General features: G+C 41.6%; 3 protein-coding genes across 3 annotated transcripts; 1 reads left to right on the forward strand and 2 right to left on the reverse strand.

Annotated features, from left to right (window-relative positions):
• The first annotated feature begins 5,340 nt into the window (after positions 1–5,340).
• uqcrb (ubiquinol-cytochrome c reductase binding protein) lies at positions 5,341–7,394 on the forward strand. Its single transcript, XM_080530838.1, has 4 exons — positions 5,341–5,365; positions 6,208–6,276; positions 6,671–6,837; positions 7,199–7,394. The coding sequence occupies exons 1-4, from the start codon at positions 5,347–5,349 to the stop codon at positions 7,274–7,276; spliced, it is 333 nt and encodes a 110-aa protein (XP_080386964.1). The 5' UTR covers positions 5,341–5,346; the 3' UTR covers positions 7,277–7,394.
• Positions 7,395–7,876: 482 nt separating this feature from the next.
• On the reverse strand, positions 7,877–11,815 carry lrrc14b (leucine rich repeat containing 14B; the record flags this gene model as incomplete). Its single annotated transcript, XM_080531800.1, has 3 exons — positions 7,877–8,555; positions 10,581–11,209; positions 11,540–11,815. The coding sequence occupies 3 exons, from the start codon at positions 11,813–11,815 to the stop codon at positions 7,877–7,879; spliced, it is 1,584 nt and encodes a 527-aa protein (XP_080387926.1).
• A 2,064-nt stretch (positions 11,816–13,879) lies between these two features.
• Positions 13,880–22,834, reverse strand: LOC308158206 (protein naked cuticle homolog 2; the record flags this gene model as incomplete). Its single annotated transcript, XM_080531801.1, has 9 exons — positions 13,880–14,418; positions 14,619–14,744; positions 15,010–15,073; positions 15,561–15,659; positions 15,892–15,977; positions 16,508–16,568; positions 22,483–22,565; positions 22,664–22,690; positions 22,810–22,834. The coding sequence occupies 9 exons, from the start codon at positions 22,832–22,834 to the stop codon at positions 13,880–13,882; spliced, it is 1,110 nt and encodes a 369-aa protein (XP_080387927.1).
• Between the last annotated feature and the right edge of the window lie 1,529 nt (positions 22,835–24,363).

Genomic DNA, 24,363 nt, shown 5'->3' on the forward strand with positions numbered 1-24,363 from the left:
ACTTGTGGGTTCTTTCGGGTACTCGGTTTCCCTTGTGTAGACGACATCTTTTACGAGTGGTATGGCTGATTTTCGTTGACTTTAGCTAGGTTTGTAACAGAATTTGTTTGACGATTTTAGTGGAGGTGAGAAAACCAGTCTTCTCAGCACGCCGCCATTACCGGAAGTGACAGTGACCTAATTGACTATTATTCTGAAATCCAGAGGTTTGTTAAATGGTGTGATGTTAACTGCCTGGTTTTAAATGTTAAGAAGATTGAGGAGATGGTGTTCGACCCCAGAGGTGTTGGGAACCACAGGCCTGTGGTCATCCACAAACAATCCATCTCTCAGGTCGCCTCTTACAAGTATCTTGGGGTTTTCATTGACAACTCACTCACCTGGAGCACTCATGTAGACAGCCTTTGTAGCAGATTACAACAACGACTACACTTCCTACGCCGCCTTAGAGTTCATGGTGTTGACCAAAAATGTATGCTACTCTTCTACCAGTCTGTCTTAGAGAGTCTCATCAGATACGGCATTACATCTTGGTTTGGTAACCTATCTGTACAACTAAGGTCCAAACTGGTCCGACTGATACAGACTGCATGGAAGATCATAGGGGTGAAAGACCACTCATCCCTGCAGTCTATTTTTGAACAGGCTACTCTCAGACAGGCTAATAGAATTCTCATGAATCCCTCCCATGTCCTACATGCAGAGTATGAACTGCTGCCCTCTGGGAGGAGGTTCAGAGTCCCCCACGCTAGATTAAATAGATTTTAAAAATCTTTTATTCCCGTTTCTGTTAAACTTTTAAACTGCACCAGATGAATGTGAACATATCTTGCTTATCGTTTTATTTCCACTCTTGTTTTAATCAGGACTGCCTTCTGTTTGTGTGTTAACATTCTGTATTGTCTGTTGCTCTTTGTTGGCTGCTGTGGGGTGCAAGCCCAATACAAATTTCCCAGTGCTTGGGACAATAAAGTGACTTTTGACTTGACTTGACTTGATAATAATAATAATAATAATAATAATACATTAGACTTAAATAGCCCTTTTCTAGACACTCAAAGACGCTTATGTAGTACAACTACAGTAGGCTTTACATACATAAACATTTTCAGTGTTGAAAAAATACTATTAGAGGCCAACAAGAGTATTCAAGTAATCCACTCATGTGTAACCAAACAATTATACAAACTTCTCCTTATCCTACCTAGTCAGCCCAAAGTAAAACTAAATGTTGCGTATGGGCCATATCAGATAATAAATAACCTGAAAACATAGCTATCCATTTGAACCTTATCAGCCACCTAAGTTAAGGAAAGTCTCATGAGAAACTCATGTTTACCAATTATTTGGTCTTGGGAATGTTAATTTACACCGACAGAACAACTTGAATATTCTCTGTTTAGTGTCAAAATAGATAGAATTGTATTTTTCCCCAAAAAACATCCAATCAATGGCTTGGTCACAGATGTTATTATATATATATATATATATATATATATATATATATATATATATATATATATATATATATATATAAGACAAGTTGATGCAGTACTTACCAAGGTGCCATCTTTCTGCAACTGCCTGTCTTCCAAAATGTTGGCACACCCAAGACTCTAACTCCACTATGATCACCCATTATGACATCACAGCCAGACAGCATAATGTAGGGTTACTTTTTTGTTTGTTAATATTTGTAAACTCCCAAAAAGATAGTTTTGACTGATCTACTGAACATCTACATGATTCATGTAGTAATAAATTAAACCAATAGAGTGAGACAGGATATGTTCATGCAAGGTGCCTTTCAGGAAGTAGTGGAGATGATTGAAGTCTGACTGGTCTAGAGTTTTAGTAGATTTAACCACTAGAGGGCACAATTGTATGACATTTTGAGGAAAACAAATTTTTTTCATTGCACCACAAATCTGAATGGACCAATGGTCTAGGTGTCCAAATGTCACGTTGCTAACGTTTTTATAAACAAAAAAGATATAAAAGATATAAAATATAAAATATATATATATTTAATTAATTAATATATTTAATTAATGAAAAAATAGAATATATATATTATAATATTGAAAAAAGGAAAAATATCAATCGTTATTATTTTGTGGGTGTTGAAATATATAGAGATGATAGGCAATAGAGAGGTACGGTTGTTATTTACAAAAATAAAATGCATTTTAAAACATATATAGAACCAACATCTGCTGGACATAACTTAACATAACATAACATAACATAACATAACACCCCACAAACTTTTAATTGAATTTTGCTTGTACTATCCCTTTACAGAAGCATACTATATCAGGAAAGGGATGGACTGAAATATCATATTCAGCGCTACGGTGTGAATAAACGTTTACAATTTTGAGCCACCTGTTTGGCAAAACTATATGAACGTCCTGCGTGGATCAACTAGTGTGTTATGGAGTAGAATGCGATATTTCTTGGCCAATGCCAAATGATTACATTTAACCTTTTAGAGGGCAATGCAAAGCTATTAACTTGTGGCTTTATTTCCAACCTTTTCAGATACATGATGTGCCAGGGGCATAGGCTTCGATAGCCGAATTGAGACTAATTCTACGGTACTCATGCACCATGTAACCAATAAGCAATACAGGATTTCAGTAATATGTTCACATAATTCTGAAATTCATGCTAAATGTAAAAAATAAAATTCTAGTCAGTTGCATTTTCTCTGTATAAATACGTAGGCGATGCTATCTATAATTGCTATATTTATAATTGCATGCCATTTGACTACAAGCCCACATTGTTTAAATTCTATTGAATGGAATGTTCCGAGTAAAAATGGCCTAAACAAAATATGTTTATATATTGCTTAATAATACGAGAGAGAGAGAGAGAGAGAGAGAGAGAGAGAGAGAGAGAGAGAGAGAGAGAGAGAGAGAGAGAGAGAGAGAGAGAGAGAGAGAGAGAGAGAGATTAACGAGACTAATGAAGGCATGAATGAATTGATGAATGAATTCATGGCTGGGTGGCTGGTTGGTTGGATGCACAACTCGGAGATGTCACTGGCGGGCCTGTACTGGTTGTGTATGTTGTGATAATTATTATAATTTTTAAAAATGTTTTTATTGCAGTGAACAAAATAATGATGTGAAATACAGGTTTTGCGTTACTAAATGTTGGCAGATGAATGTGTACTTGTCAGTCCATTCCTCATTAAAGCTGCGTTTTTCCACATCAATTTTACGCTTCAGGTTCTTTGAGAGTGACATTTTGCTTGATTGATAACTGAAAATGATTACAATGAAGTGAAGCCAAAATATCTTGATCGCCCCCGGGTGGCTGGCTGCAGTATAGGTGTCAGGAGTCTGTTAACACTGATAATAAATCAATAACATACATTTTGTAAGAAAGTGAAGATATTAAACAATAATATGCTAATTATGCCTAAATAGAATAAATAAAAACAAGTCCGGTCCCCACAGTGTAAGCTTCGAAAAATTCTGGCCCTTGGACAAATGTAGTTGGTGACCCCTGCTCTAGAGTAACAGACTTCTCAGAACAAGAGCTCGCCTGTGGCCCCAGATAGCACTTTCACTTTCCATGGCAAACTATTTTACAACTATAAATGGAACTGTCAAACTAATGTGGAAGACACCACTGCTCACGTGCCACCCTAGGCCACCTCCTAGACACGCCACTGGGTCCTGGTAGTCTGGAATGGATAGAATCACAGTAGGAGAGAACATGAGTGCAAAACTGAGAGAATAGTGATTTGAAATGTACCATTAACTAATTTAACCATGCAATAGCACCAGAAAGGTCAAACAACATAATGGTAATGTATTCAATTTAAAAAAAAACATTCATAACTAGCACTGGTAAGATTCACTCATCAGAGAAACATATTCACAGCTTCTGTATAGAGAATCTCTCTCACTCACCCCTTACCTAATCATACTTCTCAGAAGAATGTATTTTCCTCTGGATGGCCTTGTCTTTGGATAGGAGATCCATGAACTCATGACAGGGAAGGTTGATGTTTGTCTTGACAGTAAGCATGGCCTTGACTGTGTCCACTGTGAATCTATTCCTACTATCAGTCCATATATCATTCATAAGAGAGAACACCCTCTCTACGGGTGCATTACTTCCGGGTAAGCATAGTATAATGCCACCACTTTGTTCTGAAGAGTGTATTTCTCTATGACAACAAGGATCTCAGCTGCCAGTTGCTCTGCTGTTTCCCCCTTAAGCTCAACAAAATCAAGTAGCTTTGTTTCTACTGACAGGCTCCCATCATATATTTTGCAGTACCTGACTAGTACTGGCATCAGCTTAACATGTCCATGATTTGAAGCATCAGTTGAAATGGACACAAATTCAACTCTATCTAGGTCCTGTGTTACCATAGTGGTTGCCCAAGGTGCAAAAACATTCTGAATAATAGCATCACCTTTTGTCCTGGCACAGGTAAACTTCGGCTCATAAAGCTTCCTTGTCAGTTGAGCAGTGCAGTCGAGGGAGCGGTGACTATGATTATGTTTCAATGTATGATATGCCAAGATTCCCTCCTTTATGGCCAGATCATACTCATGTTGGGTAGGCTCTACCCTTTTAAAGAAGGTGGTGACACTGGGAACACCTGCACTGGCAGTTATAGTTATAGCTACCAATATTAGGCTGGTTAAGTGATCACTAGCTAAAGTAAATGATCAATGCTCTTTACAAACACCACGAAGCATTGTCAGCTCAAAATCAGCAGATTATTCTGTATTTATAACGTGTCATGAACATTCTGGTGCTTACTGTCATCAAGATTCACAGCACTTACCACAGTTTATTCAGCAGGTAAAGTTTGGCGGGCGGCTGATGCACTTGGTGGAGGACCGGCTGTATGCTTGATGGAAATTAGGCATTTTATTTTTTCCCAAATTCCGTTTTTTCCGTTTTAATATTTCTGAATTCTGTAATTTGCTTTTTACACCAAAAAAATAAAATAAAATTTAAAAAAAGAAATGCTTGAAACTGGGACTTTTCCGGGGACCGTTTGTTGCCGGGGACAGGTCATCCAAACCGGGGACTGACCCCGGAAATCGGGGGCGTCTGGTCACCATAACGTAGCACCTAACCCTAATCCTAGTTTTCCCACATGTACCGTATTCCCACATGTACCGTAACATATATACTACATTTCTCGCATACTCAAATTTCGCATACTGTACAGTGTGAACGCTCTCGCATACTCATCTACGTCATATCTAGTATGAGTAGTATACTAGTATGCCATTCCGAACACAGCCCATTTCCTAGTATGTAATTTCTACCCACAATTCACCTCGTTCTTACCCATACGAAAAAATGGCGTCGAGGGCACCAGGTAATATACACACCCGTTTTAGGCATTTATTTAGCCTTAAATCGACATGATACATTCAATACATTGTTGTCAACGGTGGGATCATATCTTTCTGAATCATGGAAAGACAATGTGGTGTGTTTTGGTGTGTTTAACCTTATATAATGACGTATAGCTCTTGTGTCCTCTATCTGAGTGTCGTCGCCAGATTGTCCCCAGCGCTAGGGTCGAATTAGGACAATCTTTGAATGAAGACAAAACTATATTTGATTATTATTGGATTGTAATGAAATGTATTCTGACATGTTCAGGGGCTTCTCCTTAGCTGCCGGAAAATGCACGATAAATAGGCTAACCATTAGGTGTTGTCGTCAACCTTCAAACTCCAATTGGTCAAAGCACAGCTAGGCTATCTCTACAGCCATGTAGACCAGCGGTCTGTTGTTCAGCAGTGTTGATCTTTCTGTACAATTTCGTCTTATTTATCCAAATGGTGAACAGTTAACAACAAACGTATATATCTATCTATGTTTGTAGTTTTTTTTACGTTCATTATGAATTGCAAACTTAATTCGATTGGTTGAAGAGTCGTTCCCACTTCAAAAGCACTTGAATGCATGTTGTCTTCACCAACTAGGAACTGCGAGTTCTGGAGAACCCAAACGAACAGAACATAAGTAGACATCACCAACGCTAGGCACTCCTGAGATCACCAACGCTAGGCATTCCTGAGATGGCGGCATATCCGTGCCAGAATTGATCGTCTCCTCTTTTGAAATGATCTCTGGTAGCGTCGCCCCACTGTTGTCCTATTGACTTCATATCTAGTCAACCTTTAACTCTGCTTTTGCTCTACTACACAGCGGCTACTGGAAGACTCCTGGTAGGCTTCAAGAAATGGTACTACAATGCCTGCGGTTTCAACAAAATAGGTAAGTGTCTGTCTTGTACCCAATAATGCATATTGCCTGAGAAATGTACTCAACGTCATCAGAAGCATTACAAAACAGAGTGAACACAATATGTCAATATAATGGTAGATGGAGGAATAGAGAACTGCGTCTGTCTATGTTCCTGTACTGTTTTTAGGACAATGTCCCACACAAACACTGCACCTCTTTAAATCAACGTGGAGCTTTTGAGACGGCTTATGTTGTGTCTTTGAGTACTGTACTTCCCCATTGCACGTCTATGTCTGTTAAACGTTGACCATTGACTAAATGGAGTCTTTGTGCAAAATGGTGATTATTGTTTTGGCGACTCAATATGTACCTGATATCTATTTGGGGCACATTGATATTGTTTGTTGATGCTTGTGTGTCCCAGGATTAATGCGTGACGACACCATCCATGAGGACGATGATGTGAAAGAGGCCCTCCGGAGGCTCCCAGAGACCGTGTACAACGACAGGATGTTCCGGGTGAAGAGAGCCCTTGATCTCAGTCTGAAGCAGCAGATTCTGCCAAAAGATCAATGGACTCAATACGAAAAGGTAAGCTTCTTATAATAACCATACTGAATCAATGATCCTCAATCCTGGCACTTGAGAGCTGCAGTTTATGCAGGCGTTTGGGCTATAACACCTGATTCCACATATCAACTGATCTTTAAAACCTTAGCTGAATTAGGTGCTTCACTGCTAAGCTGTAACCAGGACCATGATCAAGGATCACTGATTCAATATGACATGTGCTAATTGCACTTGTATTGAATACAGTTTGAGATGAGTAACTGGAATACATAAAAGGTTTGCATTAAGATGTAAATTAATGCAGAAATCAAGATCTTAGCAAATATTATAATTATATGTATGGGTGTGCTGGCTGAATACAACTCTGTTTATTACCACACAGGATGTTCATTACCTGGAGCCTTACCTGGTTGAGGTCATCCGAGAAAGGAAAGAAATAGAGGAGTGGCAAAAGAAATGAGATGGGTTTGGAGGAGCTGATGCCACTTCTCTCTGGTCTGTTGTATGATTGTCCTCTATTGTAATATTTAAAATAAAATGTAACCTGTTCAAAGTGTCTGTTTTATTAAAATGTTTACTGTTTTGGAAAAGCTGTACAATAGTCTGTGATGTTTATGCTGTGTGCAGAATTCTCACATGGTTTTATTTACGGAAACCGCTAGTGGAAATCATTGTGCTTTGCGCTCGTCCCACAATCATAAATGCACTTTAATTCATGGTGAAATTCACTCACTCATATGAAACCTTTACTAATATACAAATCACATATTCAAGAAGATACAAAACCATGTAAGCCAGAATATATACACATGTTCAATTAGCAAGTAGTAACTCAAATAATTTGTCTTGCAAAAGATAACCAGATAAGAGGCAGCGGCAGTCAAAATATCTGCTAGAAATACTGATAAATCAGTATAAATTATGACATGGATAGATTTTTAGTCAGACTGGCCCTGGATCTCGCTAGTCTGTAATAAAATGCAACATGATTGTTGTGTGTAAATCAAGGGCTATGTACGTCAGATAGAAGTGGTGTTTTACAGTTCTCACTGGCTCCTTTCTAAGAAGAGCACTCTCTTTGAGATCGCCTGTTGTCAACGGTTGTTATGGTTTCAATAAAGTTCCCAATAACACTATTAAAGGAGGTCAGCATGGACACGCTTAATTCGTTGCCGGTCTCGTTGATCTCTGGGTCATAAGCCCCCAGTAGGGGGCTGCACACCTCCACGTTCCCCTTCCCGGCCCCCTGCAGGATCCCCATCAGCTGACCCCTCACCTCCTGGAACATCTCTATGTTGTACTGTTGCAGCACATTCTCATCCAGAGGGTAGGTGACATCCGTGGGGTAACAGTCACGGGGCACTGGCAGTTCCACATACCTGAGGGCCGGGAACCCTGTGGCTAGGGTAGAGAAGAGCCGGCGAAGGGCGATGGAGCTTAATGGGTTCCCAAGGATCTTGAGCTCCTCCAGGCAGTGGCAGGGGGCCAGAGCCTGGGTCAGGATGTCCATGTGCTCGTCCTCCAGGCCACACTCCTCCAGGGCCAGACTGGCCAGGGTGGCAGAGCTGCGTTGGAGGAGCTTGTGGAAGGTGGTGGGGAATAGGGCAGCCACGTCGTGCCCACTTAAGTCCAGACGGACCAGGTACTCACTGTGCAGGCTGTTGGCCAGGTAGACCATGTCTACACGGTTCAAGTTACAGTATGCAAGGTCCAGACACTGTAGTGGAGTGGTCAGGGGACTGTAGAGTGGAGACATTAAAGGGATAATCAGTGTAATATACTGTGATTGTTCCATAGTTCGCAGTCTCTTAAGTTACTAAGAAGTGATGATGGGTGCAGATGATAGGCTATACGGTTATGCAGGGTTAGGAATGTATTCTATAAAATGTAATAATTTAATAATTAATTATTATTCACAAGGACAGCAGTCACTCTCCTTAAACAAAGTAAAATATTTATTTTGTACAAAATTACGTTTACTAACTTGTTCCATTTTGTGTGGCAAAAATATTGTATGATCCTAGACACACATGTTTAGCTCATCAATAAGGATTAACGAAATAATCACTCTTTTATTTTACCAGTATTGACAATCCGGCCAGGTCTGCTTATTTTTTACAGACCGCTGACGGAAATGGATGTCGAGTGAACTCTCTGGATCCTCTTATCACTGTGCTGCAGCGGTACCTTCCGCACAGAGCGAGAATGGCAGAAGGTGGAGGAAAATCAGTTTACGATTTATGTTGCTGTCATGGCAAATAGTGTCTGTGTGCCAAAATGTGTCCGGGTGGTGTAATCAAACGCCGTGGTTATGCCGACGGGTATTCCAGACATTCCACCACTCACTGTGTGCTCACTACCACAGATTAATGTGGTGTATCTTAAATTGGTTTGACAAATGTAATCATCTCACACTTGAATGCATTTAGCATTAAGGTTGATGCAAGCTCACAAGTCAGCTATAGCTTTTATGTTGGCATGGCCTTTTTATATTAAAACATCTGCTAGCATGAACATTTCATGCGTAAATCGCATTGAATGTTATTGTAGTCAAAATCTAATTCATGATTGAAGAAATGTGACATATAGGAGGGATAATGGTGGGGTAGTGGTGGTCTAGTGGATAGTGAGTTGGACTTGTGATCGGAAGGTTGTGAGTTCAAATCCCGCCTGAAGCCACACCACTACTAGTGTGCCCTTGGGTAAGGCACTCAGCCCTCAGTTACTCCAGGGGGAATGTCCCTGTAATTCGTAATTGTAAGTCGCTTTGGATAAAAGCGTCTGCTAAATGGCAAAATTAATTATTATTAATTATTAATTATTGGATAAACCTAAAAAAATTAGTGATCAAATAAAAGTCAGCCGAGCAGGTGACCCAAATAGGCATTGTAGGCAAGCATGCAGCCGAACTGTCGTTAAACCCTGGTACAAAATCTGCAAACCCGTGCCCCGCGGTGGTGTAGCGGTCTAAGCACTGGCCACTAGTGCAAGCTGCCCACCGGGGACTGGGATCGTATCCCAGCTCGCCAGATCCGGATATGGCTGGGGCACACACGGGGAGCGGCATATTGGGCGGCCGCTCCCGAGGGCGGTATAGGAGTAGTTCCGGACAAGGATCCGTCGCGCAACAGCGCCCCCGGGGTGCTGGGCTCGAGGAGCCAGTCAGCTAGTCTGCCTGGCGGCCTCCTCTGGGACTGCCGGCCATGGGGTCGTGCGGCGGATCCTTCGCAATAGGCAGGGGATAATTGGATGCTAGGTTGGGTTCAATGGGCTACCAAATTGGGTGAAAAAGGGATAAAATCTGGGATTTTTTTTAAAATATATATATATATAATCTGCAAACCCGCAAAAATGTGTGTTTTGTTCAAGATCCAGTGTTGGTTACTTACAGAAGTCTCCTTTCAGAGTTCCATTTGGGGATACGCCGTAGGCTACCCGCTTTACACACTGGTCAAATTCAGAGTGTGGACTCTCCTCAGACACTACATATCCTATCCTAACTACTATCCTATAGTCCAAAAGTTACATACGCAATAGGGATAGGATATTAGGATAGGATATGTACAGTTATGAAATGATAAGTACAGTATGAGCTGGCTTTCTAGTCTCGCCCCGTAGTATATCGTTTTACATTCTGCAGTTCGTAAGGTGGCAAACTCAGAGACACCAGCAAACATTTCAAATCCGAAGGGATTGGGAGATATACTGTAATCTGCCCCATACACACACATGCACACACGTACACATGCAGGTGAGTCCCTCACTTTAGCAGTCTGCGCAGGTGTCCGGTGATGGTAGAGAAGCCCATGGAGAGCTCAGACAACTCAGTCAGATGGCTCAGCAGCTCCCCGATGATCGCCAGCAGGTCCTCCTCGTCAGAGCCCAGTCTGCGCACGTCCAGCGCACCTGCAGGCAGAGTAAGGGACTGCAGCTTGGTAAACTTCACCCGCGAAAGCAGCACCTCCAGATGAGGGGCCTCCAGATGCACATTGTGGACCACCTCTAATTTCCTCATGTACTCCGGCTCAGCCAGTCGCAGCACGTAGAACAGCTGCTTCAGGGCCAGGGAGTCGGCACGGAAGCCCACGAAACGCAGCTTGAGGGGGCAATCATGGAGGAGCATGAAGGCCTGGGACACCATCTCGTAGTTCCGCCCAGTGACGAACCCGTTCAACCGCACATCCACTGTAGTCTCGAAGGCGGAGGGAGAGGTGTCGTCCGCCTGCATGGCCACCATGGTCTCATAGCACATCTTGGTGAGCAGCTGGGTGCGCCCCCAGCGGCCCAGGGTGGCCCCACAGGAACAGGCCTGATGCTCAGTGTCCTTCAGCCCAGTCAGGTCAACCACACGGAGGATCTTGGCATAGGTGGTTTGGGGGCGCAGCACGTAGGCCTTAGGGTGATAGGACTGAACTTTATTGCCCATATTGAAATTTCACATCAAAACATGGTAATTATACTGTGAGGGCAGGGATGCCTTTACAAAATCTTCTGTTGACAAAAAACTATAACAACTATAACAGTAACACGTCCTTATTACCTTAGTTATGAAGTAACTTGCACTGCTAAGTAAGCACTTGCACTGCTCTCTTAAAGGTTACACGTCATATTAATCATAATCATTCAATTAAAACCATTGAAAACCTGAGAATTGTAACCCTGGCTTGTGGCTTAGCAAATATTTCTTTTAAAACAATTGCCCCAGCATGCATAGATTCTCTACCTTCAGGCCAGTTAACAGAGCCTCCAGACACAGACGGCAGGTGCGTGAGGTAAGGTCCTCCTGGCAGTCTGCCGTGCTTCCCAGGAGCCTTTGCAGGTTGAGTTCGGGGAGGGGCCAGGTCTGGACTAGGTTGTGAAGCAGGTGAGCCTCCTCACGCAGGTAGCAGGCTTTGAACAGGAGAGGGTAGAGGTTGAACGACACACAGTTGAGGTTCTCACTGGCGCTCATGCCGCTCTGGGCAAAGCCCTCAGCAGCGAGGAACCTCAAGGTCTTCATGGTTCTGTGTTCTCCCACTCCTCAAGGTCTTGAGCTCACGGAACTGGTATCAATCAGCCCCGTTCTTGTGGCTGGGTGTGCTTGTGTGCTGAGCAATCAGAGTGCCCCTGTGTTTTGATGTTGTCTCCCTCCAAGAGTCTATCTGGGTGAGTGTCTGGGACTGTGTTTGCTGTGGTATGGTAGGAGTGAGACTCAGACACGTGGTAGGTATTTTTAGAAACAGCTGTCTCATGCACTTCGCCCCACGGGATTCTATTTGCAACTTTCACCACGGGTCGTGCAACAACAACCGCTTACAAAATGACGCCTCCCTCCTCCATCCCTCATCATTCAAATGACCTGTCTGGAGGCTATATATAAGCACCAGTGTAAACATTGTTCTATTCATAGCTGTTATTCTGAAGTGTTGAAGCAGATTAAAAGCTTAAAAGCAGTATGTTTGTTGGAAATCTGCCTCCTCTGTCCACCGTGGCAAAGTTGTGTTTGTATTTTCAAACAACATCCTCCCAAATTATAATATAACCACCCCCGAAATGGACTTGCAGTGTTGGACATTAGCTGTTTTTGCATGCTTGCACAAAGAAGTGGCCACCAGAGACAGAAAAGAGAAAGGAGAAAATGAGATAAAAGGTGCAAACCACTAGTTAGCCACAATAACAGGATGGCCAGGTTACAGTTGGCTAAAAAGTACCTAAAAGAGCCTGCATAGTTCTGGAAAAAGGTTTTGTGGACAGATGATAAAGTTTCACTTCACTTCACTTCACTATTATGTACCAGAAAGATGGAAAGAGTTAATTGTGGACTGAGAGAGAAAAAGAGATACCCAATATCTACAGCATAACACCGTATCTGAATATGATGGAGGGGGGGGTATGGCTTACACTAGAACTGGATCACTTGTCTTCATTGATGATGTAACTGCTGACAGTAGCAGCAGGATGAAGTGTACAGAAACATCTTGACAGCCCAAGTACAAGCAAATGTCTCCAGACTCATTGGTTTTTGCAACAATAGTTTTTCAGGGCCAAAAAGTGTAAAGTTGTTGATTAGCCAAGTATTTGGACATTTGATACATCTGTCCCATTACTTTTGGGTAGCCTCAAATAGAGATATGCATAAAAAGTGTTGTAATTTCTGAATGGTGAAACCAATATGTACACAAATACCATCAAATAAAATCTGAGAATCTCTACTTTAACCTTGTAGTAATTCAATAAAGCCAATAAAGATAGACATGGCACTGCAGACACAACAAGGCATAACATGTGACTTTGTACTGTGGTTGCACTGCAACATTGGAAGTCTGCCAACACCAAAACTATATAGATTTCCTGGAAGCTTACATCCCGATCAAGAGCATAGCAATCACGGGTCAGGCCACTAATGCTCTTGTGTAACACGACCAGCAGCTACAGAAACTTTATGCATTTAATGAGAGTGAAATAGAACATCCATTCAATATTGTTCCATACAGTCATATCATGTTACAAGGTTTTATTTGGGTCACTACATAGAAACATTCATTATTTTATTACATACTTTGATGATGTGTGTATGTCTTTACAAATATGAAAACATCCACCTTCACTAGGACATGAGGATTTTCAATTGATATTATGTAATAACCAAGAGCAAATGCTATCTAACTCTTTCATGAAATTACAGTCCAATTAAATAGCATAAACTCTTATACCTAGACTGTATGAACCTTTGCATTCTAGATTCTAGTTCCTAAATTTCGTTGTTTGGTACCTGTACTGTAGCAATGACAAAATAAAGTCCATTCCATTGTATTCCATTCATGAAGCTATTCGTTACCACTTTTAAGATTTTCATGTTATGATAATCTATAGAAACCTGAGAAGATATTGCAGTCCAGTTTAGTAGGTGATTAGCATTATACATATTCAACATGGCACATTCAACCTGAAAGGCAGTTATCATTAGACCTACAGGATTTAGCAGTTCAGTTTTGGAGGAGTTTGCTTTCATTAAATACAGTGGAGGGCAGTGGTGTTTCACAGTCCAACAGTATACCACAGAGAGGCCTTGAGAGCAGTCCAGTCATGCCGGGTGATAGTGGTGGTGGTGGTGATGGTGGTGGTGGTGATGGTGGTGATGATGCTCATGGTGGTGGTGGTGCTCATGCCTCTGGGCCACAGGGAAAAAGCCCCCATGAGAGGCAGGCAGGTTAGCCAGGGTGTCCCTTGCTCCTCCTGACTGGGCTTGGGAACCAGGCTGATCCAGGGGGGTTCTAGAAGGGGAACCAGCCTCTCTGGTCCTGGAGCGAAGCCTGTGGCTGTGCTGTAAGTGGAGCATGGGCTGAAGATGGAGCTGGGGCTGGGGCTGGGGCTGGGGCTGGGGCTGGGGCTGGGGCTGGGAGGGGTGGAACCACAAGGTGGGGTGGTGGCCATGGATCTTGGTTGTTTTTCCTCCACCACCTCCTCCGTCTCCCCATGCTGCCTTGGCCTGGCCACGGCGGGGCCTTAGGAAAGAGAGGCCCCTCTCTCGGGATTCAGATGAGCGGCAGTTCTCCCCCATCCCCACTGAGCGCCGCTGCTGAGCTGAGTGAGAGTCTTGTCTAGGCTCCTGTGAGGGGGAGTCTGGGAGAGGAACATGTTTGGTTTTGATTCTTCTGAATGATTCTAGTGAAATATAGAAACTATTGTCTATATATTGAACAGATGTAGCAATGACATGGTTTTCTATTGCTAATGCTATTCCTTTTTTGTTGTAGTTGCAATAAAACCATGTTGATGTAACTGTATAGAATAGAAGTTGCAAATGAATTATTATAGTGTACCTGTGTCGTCAAACTTGGAGGAGTAGTTTTCTATACCAGCCAGGTCCAGATAGTGATTCCTACGTTCTGTGTTTTCATCCAGACAGTAAAACGTCCTCTCACGGCTCCCTGCTTCCTCCTGCTGGGCTGGACCAGTGAAAAGAAAATAGCATTATCATAAGTAACTAACTTAAGCAATTCCCAGTCAGTTGGTTAACAAGGAACCGTTTTTTGGAGGCTGAATTTAAAAAAATCTGAGTTTATCAGACAATCTCAAGTTATGATTTAATCCTCGGTTATTACCAGTGAAGTGCTAAATGGTGATTTTCTTTCAGCTGACCTGTTCTGGTGCTCTGTACTGTGTTCATTGATGAGGTCACAACGAATTTGAGTCCCAGGGCTGTTCTATTACAGGAAGGCTGCTTGACTGATGCCTCAAGCACTTCATTAATGGAGTGCATTAGACTGGACATATCCTGCAATGTGCATATTCACACATATACACACCACCACCACCAATACACATACACACACACACACACAAAACACACACTGTTAGCAGGGCTACAGACTCGTCTTACATAATCTTTAAGGGGAGGTTTATGCTGGATACATTTTCATGTGTATTCCTGGTCAATCCACAATGCATACCACCTCACATTATCACCATTTCACATACAGCTGCATCATAGCTATTGAAATGCAAAGTCTGTGTTTACTTCCTAAAATGTCTCATACCCAGTTAAAATACGTCCAAGAGAGTTTTTGCACTCTGACCCAGCTCTACTACATCTGTGATTCCCAGACAGCAGCATGTGCTAGTTCTAGAGCTGTTCAAAAGAAAGACCTTGTGTGTGTGTGTGTGTGTGTGTGTGTGTGTGTGTGTGTGTGTGTGTGGGGGGGGGGGGGGGGGGGAAGAGGGGGGAAGATTGGCAGTTGCTTGCTGAAAGAGGGCGCCTGTACCTCCTTGGTGACTTTGCCACTGTTGTCAATGTCATACAATGTGAAGACCCACTCTTGCTGAGTGTCATCCTCCAACACCATGTTGCACTCCATGTCCTGCTGTAACCATAACGACATGAGACAATCACATGACTGCACGGACGTAACTGAAATTCTAAGCAATGCCAAACTGAAGATGATCAGATGCAACAATGTTAGCTACATATGTCACTTTTGCTGCAGCCTGCAACACTATTGGACATCAAATGAAACCTTACTATACTCATAACATTACATCCCATTGCAGTGCTATTGTACATTGAGCTGTGCAGTAAGAATGGAGTGGACTCACATCAACATGGCTATTCCTCTTCCTGGAGTGTCTGTTGGGAACATTGTGTTTCTCCTTCTCTGCTCCCCTATCTGGCGGCAGTGCCACTGAAAAACATGCAGTGTGTTATCATCAGTCCTGCAGTAAGACATGCAAGTGTCTTACTTAAGAGAATAGATACAGTACTGTCAAAACAATTGCTACAATTCTGATATACATAACTATATCAGATATAGATATATCCTGTGCACATATTCTCATTTGAGGACTTCTAAAGAACTGCGACACATTGTTTTAGTGTTATCCTGCAATAGAGTTGATCACTTTTACTATACCACAGCAAGGTATTAGGAAAATGTAACCTTTCTCTTAATCTCAACTGTATTGGTTGAATGGCACAAGCATCCTTGGATTCAGACATTCCCAAACAAATATCAAACAGATGTGGACATGTTAGCAATTTCCTCTTTCCCAGGCAAGCAAATGGCATCTGTAGTGAAGCTAGGAATCATCCAACTCCTGAATCAAATACTTCTATATAAACCCTCTGAATAATAGCTCTGTGATGAGTTTCACTTCACATTTAGCTAAGCTTAACATGAATTTGATGTACTGTAGAGAGTATCTCTCTACTTACCCTCTAGGGGGCGGTCATGGTCCAGGTGCTGTTCATCTCTCACCTCTCTCCTACACAACTCCTGTCGGAAGAGGGGGAAACAGCATAAAGGAGAGACCATGAAGTCATGAAAGAGCGGGAGGACAGACAGAGGGAGAAGGAGAAAGACAGGCAGAGAGATAGTAAGTGATACAATGAATCTCCTGCTCATTGACTGATACAGAGAAACAAATTGCCTGTCGAGATGGATTGCCTGCTGTGTTACTACCTAATACCTATGTGAAAAATACTCAGGGCACAATCAACCCAGATAGTGCTCACAAACACACACACACACACACACACACACACACACACACACATACACACATACACACACTATATACAAGTAACTAGCACAAGACCTAACTAATTTCCCCTTAGGGATGAAAGCTGAACCTCTCTATATATTTCACCCCTGACCTCATCCACACAGTGAGAGAGTGTCTTATTCTAGTGTTTTGGGTCAGTTAAACTTAATTAGAAAGGTCAATTTGTCACACCCCAGCACACAGGAGCCACAGAGACCTTTTCTGTCCATCTCTCTCCCTCTCTTGTTTCCCAGTTGACCTTAGGGAGAGATTAAATCTGCCAGTGTCTGTTTTCCTAACATTTGAAGAGCAAAATAGTACAGTCCAATTCAGGTATAGACATTTGCTAACACTCTCTAACATACTGTAATTATGTAGTTTACATCAAAGACAGAATAATATCATATTTATGCCATACAGGAGCATAAAAAGTATCATATATAAGAACATGTAAGCTTTATAAATATTCAATATTCCCCTCCTTGATGACTACCTAAGGCATACCTCAGCAGGCAGACATTGCCCGCCATGCCAGCTTTGACATCACTCTCTAAGCTGTCAAATGAAATCCATTTAGTCACATGGTAATAAAATACAGTAATATCACCCACTGTTCTCATATATGAGCAAGACTAAGCATACTATATGGAAACAATAACACACTGATTTAACAGACTTTTCAAAATATTATTGACACTGAAACCTTTGGATATGATAGCATCTTATTGGTCGTAACTAAATCTTTGTTATCAATGCATTAATGCTATAAACCATGAGTGGATATTTGGGCCAACCTGATCAACCTTAAATCTTCTCAGAATTTGGCATGTATATTATTAACCTTATAACAAAAGAGTGATATGAAACTAAACTACACTGATGACTGATCTGTATAGAATAGGATGAAATCATGTCCCAAAGGGACACACAACGCTGTATAAAAAATAGACACTATACATTACATATTTAACATACACCATACGCACTTTGCATATAGCCATCTACATAATAGATATTGCACATTCCCTTACATTCAGTCAGTGGTGCACCAACACTTCTTGCTATTCTGATAATTGATAAACATGGGAACAATGGAGTATAGCATCTGCATGAAGGGAGTGCTGTACATGGGAGGGGAGCATTAATATCTGGTCAACTTCAAACTGATTCTACAATAGTGACGTTGTTGGAGAGCAGACACTTGGACACAGCTATGTACATTGTCTATATGTACAGGCAGGTACTAACCTTTGCTGTGCTCTGTACAGTATGTCCACTGTGTCTTTTTGGATGTATTCAACCAGAATGCATTCTATTTTGCATATATCACACCCTGTGTTGCAACAAGTCTGAAACAACATTAAGAGGCATGACACCACTCCCCCACAAAAAAGGCCTTGCGCCCCTAGCCCAGATGGAGATGAGCAACAAAGGAGAGAATCGCACTGACAGACAACTCTGCCTGTCGATGGTTTCACCCAACATCACTGCCAAACCCCCACCATCCTTTGCCACGCGTGGCCTGCTGTGGAGCTTTCATGTGGGGTAGGGTTACAAGCAGAGAGGGGGGTGGAGCACTTTTCCTTGCCTGAACTGGGTGTCACAGCTAGCATCCTGTACCCCCTCCCCCCCCCCTCCCCATCTCCTCTTTAGCTCAACACAAGAGTCCTGGGAACAGTTCAGGGCTTTGTTTCAAGTTGTGTGAACTAATACCTGGATAGGTAGTTTCACAGTTAGGGGGGTGGGGCTGGGGAAGGATAGTTGCTTCATTACTGAGCTTATGCGAGTCTGTTTCTCTCGATTTAACCAATCCTAAATCAGTAAATACATCTGTGTATGGTTGTTGGCAGTTTTGATAGTAACAACACAATACAAGAAATGACACAATAGTGTTGTGTGATATACATAACTACTCCTGTTGGCTGTAATTTATTTTATGTTACAGAAGGTTACACTAAGTCACCCAATAGAGGAAGATTGCCAAACATCACCATATTGGGAAAACAGATATCCCATCCCATTACATGTCGGATGTGCAAACTGAAAGAGGCCAGGGACACGAGCAAGAGGTTGTTTTCCAACCAAGCAGAGTAAAGACAGAGAGTAATCATTAAGAAATCCTAATTTCCAGAGGTCTGGGCTCACAGAAACCAGATGTGAGGGATTCCTAGAAGAAGGGAGTTGGAGGAGGGATGTCGATGATGAGCTGTGGTTGGGTGAGGAAATGCAGCATTCTGGACGGGTGGTTTGTTTGGCTGATGAAACCCAGTTAATTTCTGAGGAATAAAAGAAAGCAAACACCTCCAGTGTCCAGGTCTTTGTTGGCTAGATAGAATCGTGCAACTCCCCAATTGGCCAGTCAGATGTGCTGGCCTTGCTATCGCAGTGTGAATATTCAGATCATTGAGGCAGGAAGTGTAAGGACTCTGCTCACAATCCGATGACACGGTGGAGACTCTCTCTCTTTCTCTCTCTCTATATCTCTCTCTCTCTCTCTCTCTCACACACACACACACACACACACACACACTTAATACAGGACACACTTAATACAGGCCTTGCCAGATTTCCCTACAAACCTCCTTCCAGTTAGCATAATGTAGTAAAAGGCAGAGTAAAATAGCTTGCCCGAGGGGATCAAACTCACAACCTTCCACTTGCCAACCTGCCCCGCTAGTTTCTGTCCCAGGATAATTAACTCCATTAGTGGAGATGCTAGCTTGCCTTATACAGGGTTGTTTCAATATCTACGTATATACAATACTTTGTTGGCTGCTCATCCCTGGTTAATGTGATCACTCTATAACCTACCTTTGCACTACTGATGTTTACATTACTACCTTTGAACATACTGTATATTGCACATTGCACATGTCTCCTGATAAAGCTTATTTTATACTTCTGCACATTATATACTGTACATAAACTACCTCACTGTACTATCTACCTAACTGTACATAGCTCATAACTGTATATACCTCTAAACTAAACTGATGTTTACAATACTACCTCAGAACATACTGTATAAGTTACCTTTCACTACAATTCTTGTTCTATTTATATCATGCCCTTATATCACTATTTGCCATTTTTGGTTGGATGCTAAACTGCGTTTCATTGTACAGTACTTGTACACTGCGATGACAATAAAGTTGAATCAAATCTAATCTAATCTAATATTTACAGTACACACAATTTGCATGTCCGAACATATATAAATATTGTTTGTCAGAGCTTAAACAGTAAACAATTGTTTTTCTAAAATACTTGAAGCTTCTCCAAGTAACAAAACACGAAAGGGTGCCACTGAACAATCCAATACGTGTTTGGTAAAACCAGCTTCCCTGGCTTAAACCTGGAATGTTCTAGGAGGCAATTTGAGCCCTCTATGATCACACAGAGTCTGAACAGTCTCCAGCAGTTATAATAACAAACACAAAATCTAGGTGAACAAACAGGAGAGAAACACCTTGGTGGTAACAATAACATGGGGTGTTTAAGAGGATTCCTTGTCCAAACAAAACAGAATTGTTGGCTCACCTCAATGCTGCAGTTACAAATCCATACATAGAGTACAGTAAACAATGGACTAAGACAGAAACCAGTTCTTATAGAAGACAATAAACATCCCTCTGATGGGCTTGGCTGCAGAATTTGAGATCTCTTTTAATATCAATCTGTCTACAGTATACCTATGTAGTAACTCTGCAACTATAGTAATAACATCGTAGTAAAATGCTGTAATTCAGTAGTTTGTGTTACAACACAAGTGGATTAAATACCTTACTAGAGTAATGCAATCGTAATTACAATATACAATACAATAGGAGCAACTTATATTCATTTTATAACAGTCTGTACATTTCTTAAATTTAACACACACTGACTGTCCTGACACACTCTGAACTAGAACCCCATCCAGCTCTGCCTTAGACAAACAGTTTTGATCATGAAAGGTGCCTTTGTTATGTCATCAGGTGATATTGTCAACACCCCGCCCCAAGTCTCTGTAATTTGACAGACACAGTATGTCAACATTGAGGTTAATTGTTCTACAAGTCTGAAATTGTTGCACATCCTGTTGAAGAATCGGAAATAAAAAAGAGGAATAGAGGGCGGGTTAAGAATAAAACATAAATGTATTCCCAAGTAGGCTACAACTTCAGACGGTTATGGACATGATGAAGCTAACTCTACACAAGTGGCCAGATGACAAAATAACATAAGTTCACATTATGTTATATCTGACTCCAAAATATATTTTATGGTTAATAAATTATTTTAAATGCTTTACTCATCCCTGTGTGGCGATCATCAATCAATCATATTGGATATAATCATCTTTTTTTTAGCCTTTTAATTGAAAATGTTTATTGTTTTATCTTCTTGTTTTTAATTGTAGCACTTTGAGATGTCTTATGTAAAGTGCTTTTATAAATAAAATGTATTATTATTATTATTATTATTATTATTATTATTATTATTATTAAGAGAAAGGAACAGGAATGCCAACAGGTATCCACCCAACTGTGACCATCTCAACAAAAATAAATAGTCACGTGAGGTGTACTTTCCACTAAAAGCTCTTCCTACCACACCTCCTTCCCCAATCCAACTGCAACCAACCAACCCCTCAGTCCCCCTCTAACGTTTTCTTCCCAGCACAGCCTGTCTCTGTTGCAGAAAAGCAGTACCAGATGTTTGGTTTCAGTGTGGCATCACTGAAAGACCCCGCTGTTCAGAAAGGCGGCCAATGCACTTCACACAGACATGGTCGCCTTCTCTCACAGAGAGAGCAAAGGAAGGAGCAAAGAAAAAACTATAACTCTCCAAACACCTTTCAAGTCCCTAGCTGTGAGTTCCTCTGTTCATCCTGTGATGATTGGCTTAGCTGGGAGGGGCCATGTCTGGCTAGTGTATCATCCAGTGTCTGACCTGAAACATAAAGGACATTCGGGGTGATGGAACCCAAATGTAAACCCATGTGAACAGAATTTGAGTCTGGATGTAGAAACTATGGGGTGATCAACTGTGTCTATCCATTTTATTGATGGTTGAATCGGGGTAATAACACGACAGCTGCTAGTTGGACAATTTGACGATTATGTACATTTGTTGTGTCTTAATTGGAAGAAATGTGACAGAAAATATGCCTTAGCCATAAAGATGTATAGACAACATTCTGTATTCATCTGGTCATTCAACTTTTCATTAGGTTCCTCAGTCCCATTCCATCCCATGACTCCACCATCCTGGTTCCCATTAACATCATTAACCAGGTTCATGCCCCTCCTATTAAAATGTCCTCTAATGTTCCACATGTGTCTATCCTACCATCAGTTTACAAGCAACACAAAACCCTGAAGCATATGGGAACCTAAACATGGCCAATCCCCCAGGTTGCAAACAACCCTGATAATACAGAGGAAGCTTGCTAAACAATTAAACTCTTTCCAGTTAGCTATCCTAAAAATAATTAATGACACACACACACACACACACACACACACACACACACACACACACACACACACACCACTCTTAGCATGTCTGTTTGAAAAGCTGTCTCTGCCAAGCAAAATATATAAATAATATAACATTATATTAACTATAATTAATATAAAATACTAATATTCAACACTGTACCTGTTTCAATTTGCTGTGGGTGTGAAAGTCTGCATGGTCCAATTCTCTGTGACAGGTGAGAGCGTTTGTAGCAAAACTACCACCTGAAAGGGTTAGGGTTAAACGTATGGAAACAATCTGCAGTTTTGACATTGTAAATATGACAAAAAATAATGACATTGTTTTAAATGTTGGATCTTACCCTCTGGATTCTCTCTGAGTTTGCAGGCTATCCAAATCATACATACATACAAAGATAAACAAAAGAGAAAGTGTCGTTTATGTTGACAAGCAGAAATTCATATATTATACATAAAATTGACTTAATTAAATGTGTCTTGTTATTACCATGTTTAGATTGGAGTTTGCCCATATTCCTCGATATTCCCTTTTATGCGCATCAACACAACTTTATAATTTCCCATTCATACCAAGAGAGTGAGTAAGGCGCATCCAGTAGGAAAAGTATGAAGCGGACAGATGCATGTTTCCACCAAGAACAATGTTTAAGGGTTAGTCTTGAGTTTGATGAGGTTGAAAACAATCCCAGACGCTTTCGGAGAGAACGCACTACATTGGGCAGAATACATGACGCCTATTACATGGCGGACAGTACCCCCTGCTGGTCATTAGGGAGAACTATGATGGAAATATGATCAAGAGAAAGCAGTAAGTAAGTAACTGTACACACAGTACACTGCCTCTCATTACATCATCCTCTATAACCAACCTAATCACTAAACAGCTGCTGCCAGCGGACAATGGAGGCCTCTCCAGGGACCAGTGCATGATCCGCATGGAGGAGGTTGTGGCCAACACCGACATTACCCGCCTTCAGAAGCCCTGGAAGGCCACTGGCCTGGAGAACCTGACCATGGACACCTTTGAGGAGCTGATTCTGGTGCTGTCTGCTATGCAGAAGAATATGGTGGCCTACAGGGAGATAAGTCAGGAGCTGGAGAGGTACCGTCACACCAGCCTGTAGTCCCTAGCTTGATCATTTAGGAAGAAAAACAAAACAATAAAATGGAATCAAACTTTATTTATATAACACATTTCATACTGTACATAGATGCAACACAACAACCTGATATATAAAAACAAGGATAATACAATTATTACAGCCATGGTGTTTTAAACCGTAAAAACAAAGATCAAGAGGGGATCTTGCACATTTTTTGTTTTTAATTCCAAAGCCGCTTCCCTTTCCAAAACAAGAACCCATATTTCACTGTGTGTGAACATAGTATGTGTTTATTCGTGCAGCATTGTGGAAGAGGTGCGCAACCTCTCATTCAACAGGGAGCAAGAGCAGGAGGTGATTATGAGGAACCAGATTGCTGCAACCCTTCAGGACAACCTGCTAAAGAACCAGATTGCCATTGGCCGCACAGGGGACATGCTGTCCAGACTAAGGTCAGAGAGCAGACATTTGGAAATGTATACTGAGATTTGGAAATGCATACAATCAGGAATTTATATCTACCGATCAACACATTATGACTACATCTGTTCACTCTCTGAATGTCAGTATTGTCTCTGTGTTTCAGGCTCATGTAATAGACTCAGGCACAGCGTCCCCTGCCCTGTTCCAAATGGGCATGCGGCATGCAGCTAAGAGGCTGTCCATGGGAAACTCTGAGCACCACCCGTCTGCTTCCAGACATGGATCAGATATGGGACCACAGTAGCACTCACTCACCAGGAGAGCATCACACACATTACTGGTGTTTTCATAAACCATTGTGCTGATACATTTTGCACACGCATGCCATTCATATCAACATTGACAGTGTAATATGACAGATGGTGGATTCCGTTTCTAAGTCTAGCTGATTATTGATATTTAGGTTTCAATAAAAAAAGCTTTTCAATAAAATATACCCAACGTGAAAAAAGATC

The sequence above is a fragment of the Nansenia antarctica genome, assembly GCF_963989245.1.
Source record: "Nansenia antarctica genome assembly, chromosome: 5".
NCBI classification, from domain to species: Eukaryota; Metazoa; Chordata; class Actinopteri; order Argentiniformes; family Microstomatidae; genus Nansenia; species Nansenia antarctica.

Coding starts and splice junctions, on each gene's coding strand:
- uqcrb (XM_080530838.1), top strand. Junction 6,277..6,670: donor CTGCGGTTTCAACAAAATAG/GTAAGTGTCTGT, acceptor TGTGTGTCCCAG/GATTAATGCGTGACGACACC. Junction 6,838..7,198: donor AATGGACTCAATACGAAAAG/GTAAGCTTCTTA, acceptor ATTACCACACAG/GATGTTCATTACCTGGAGCC.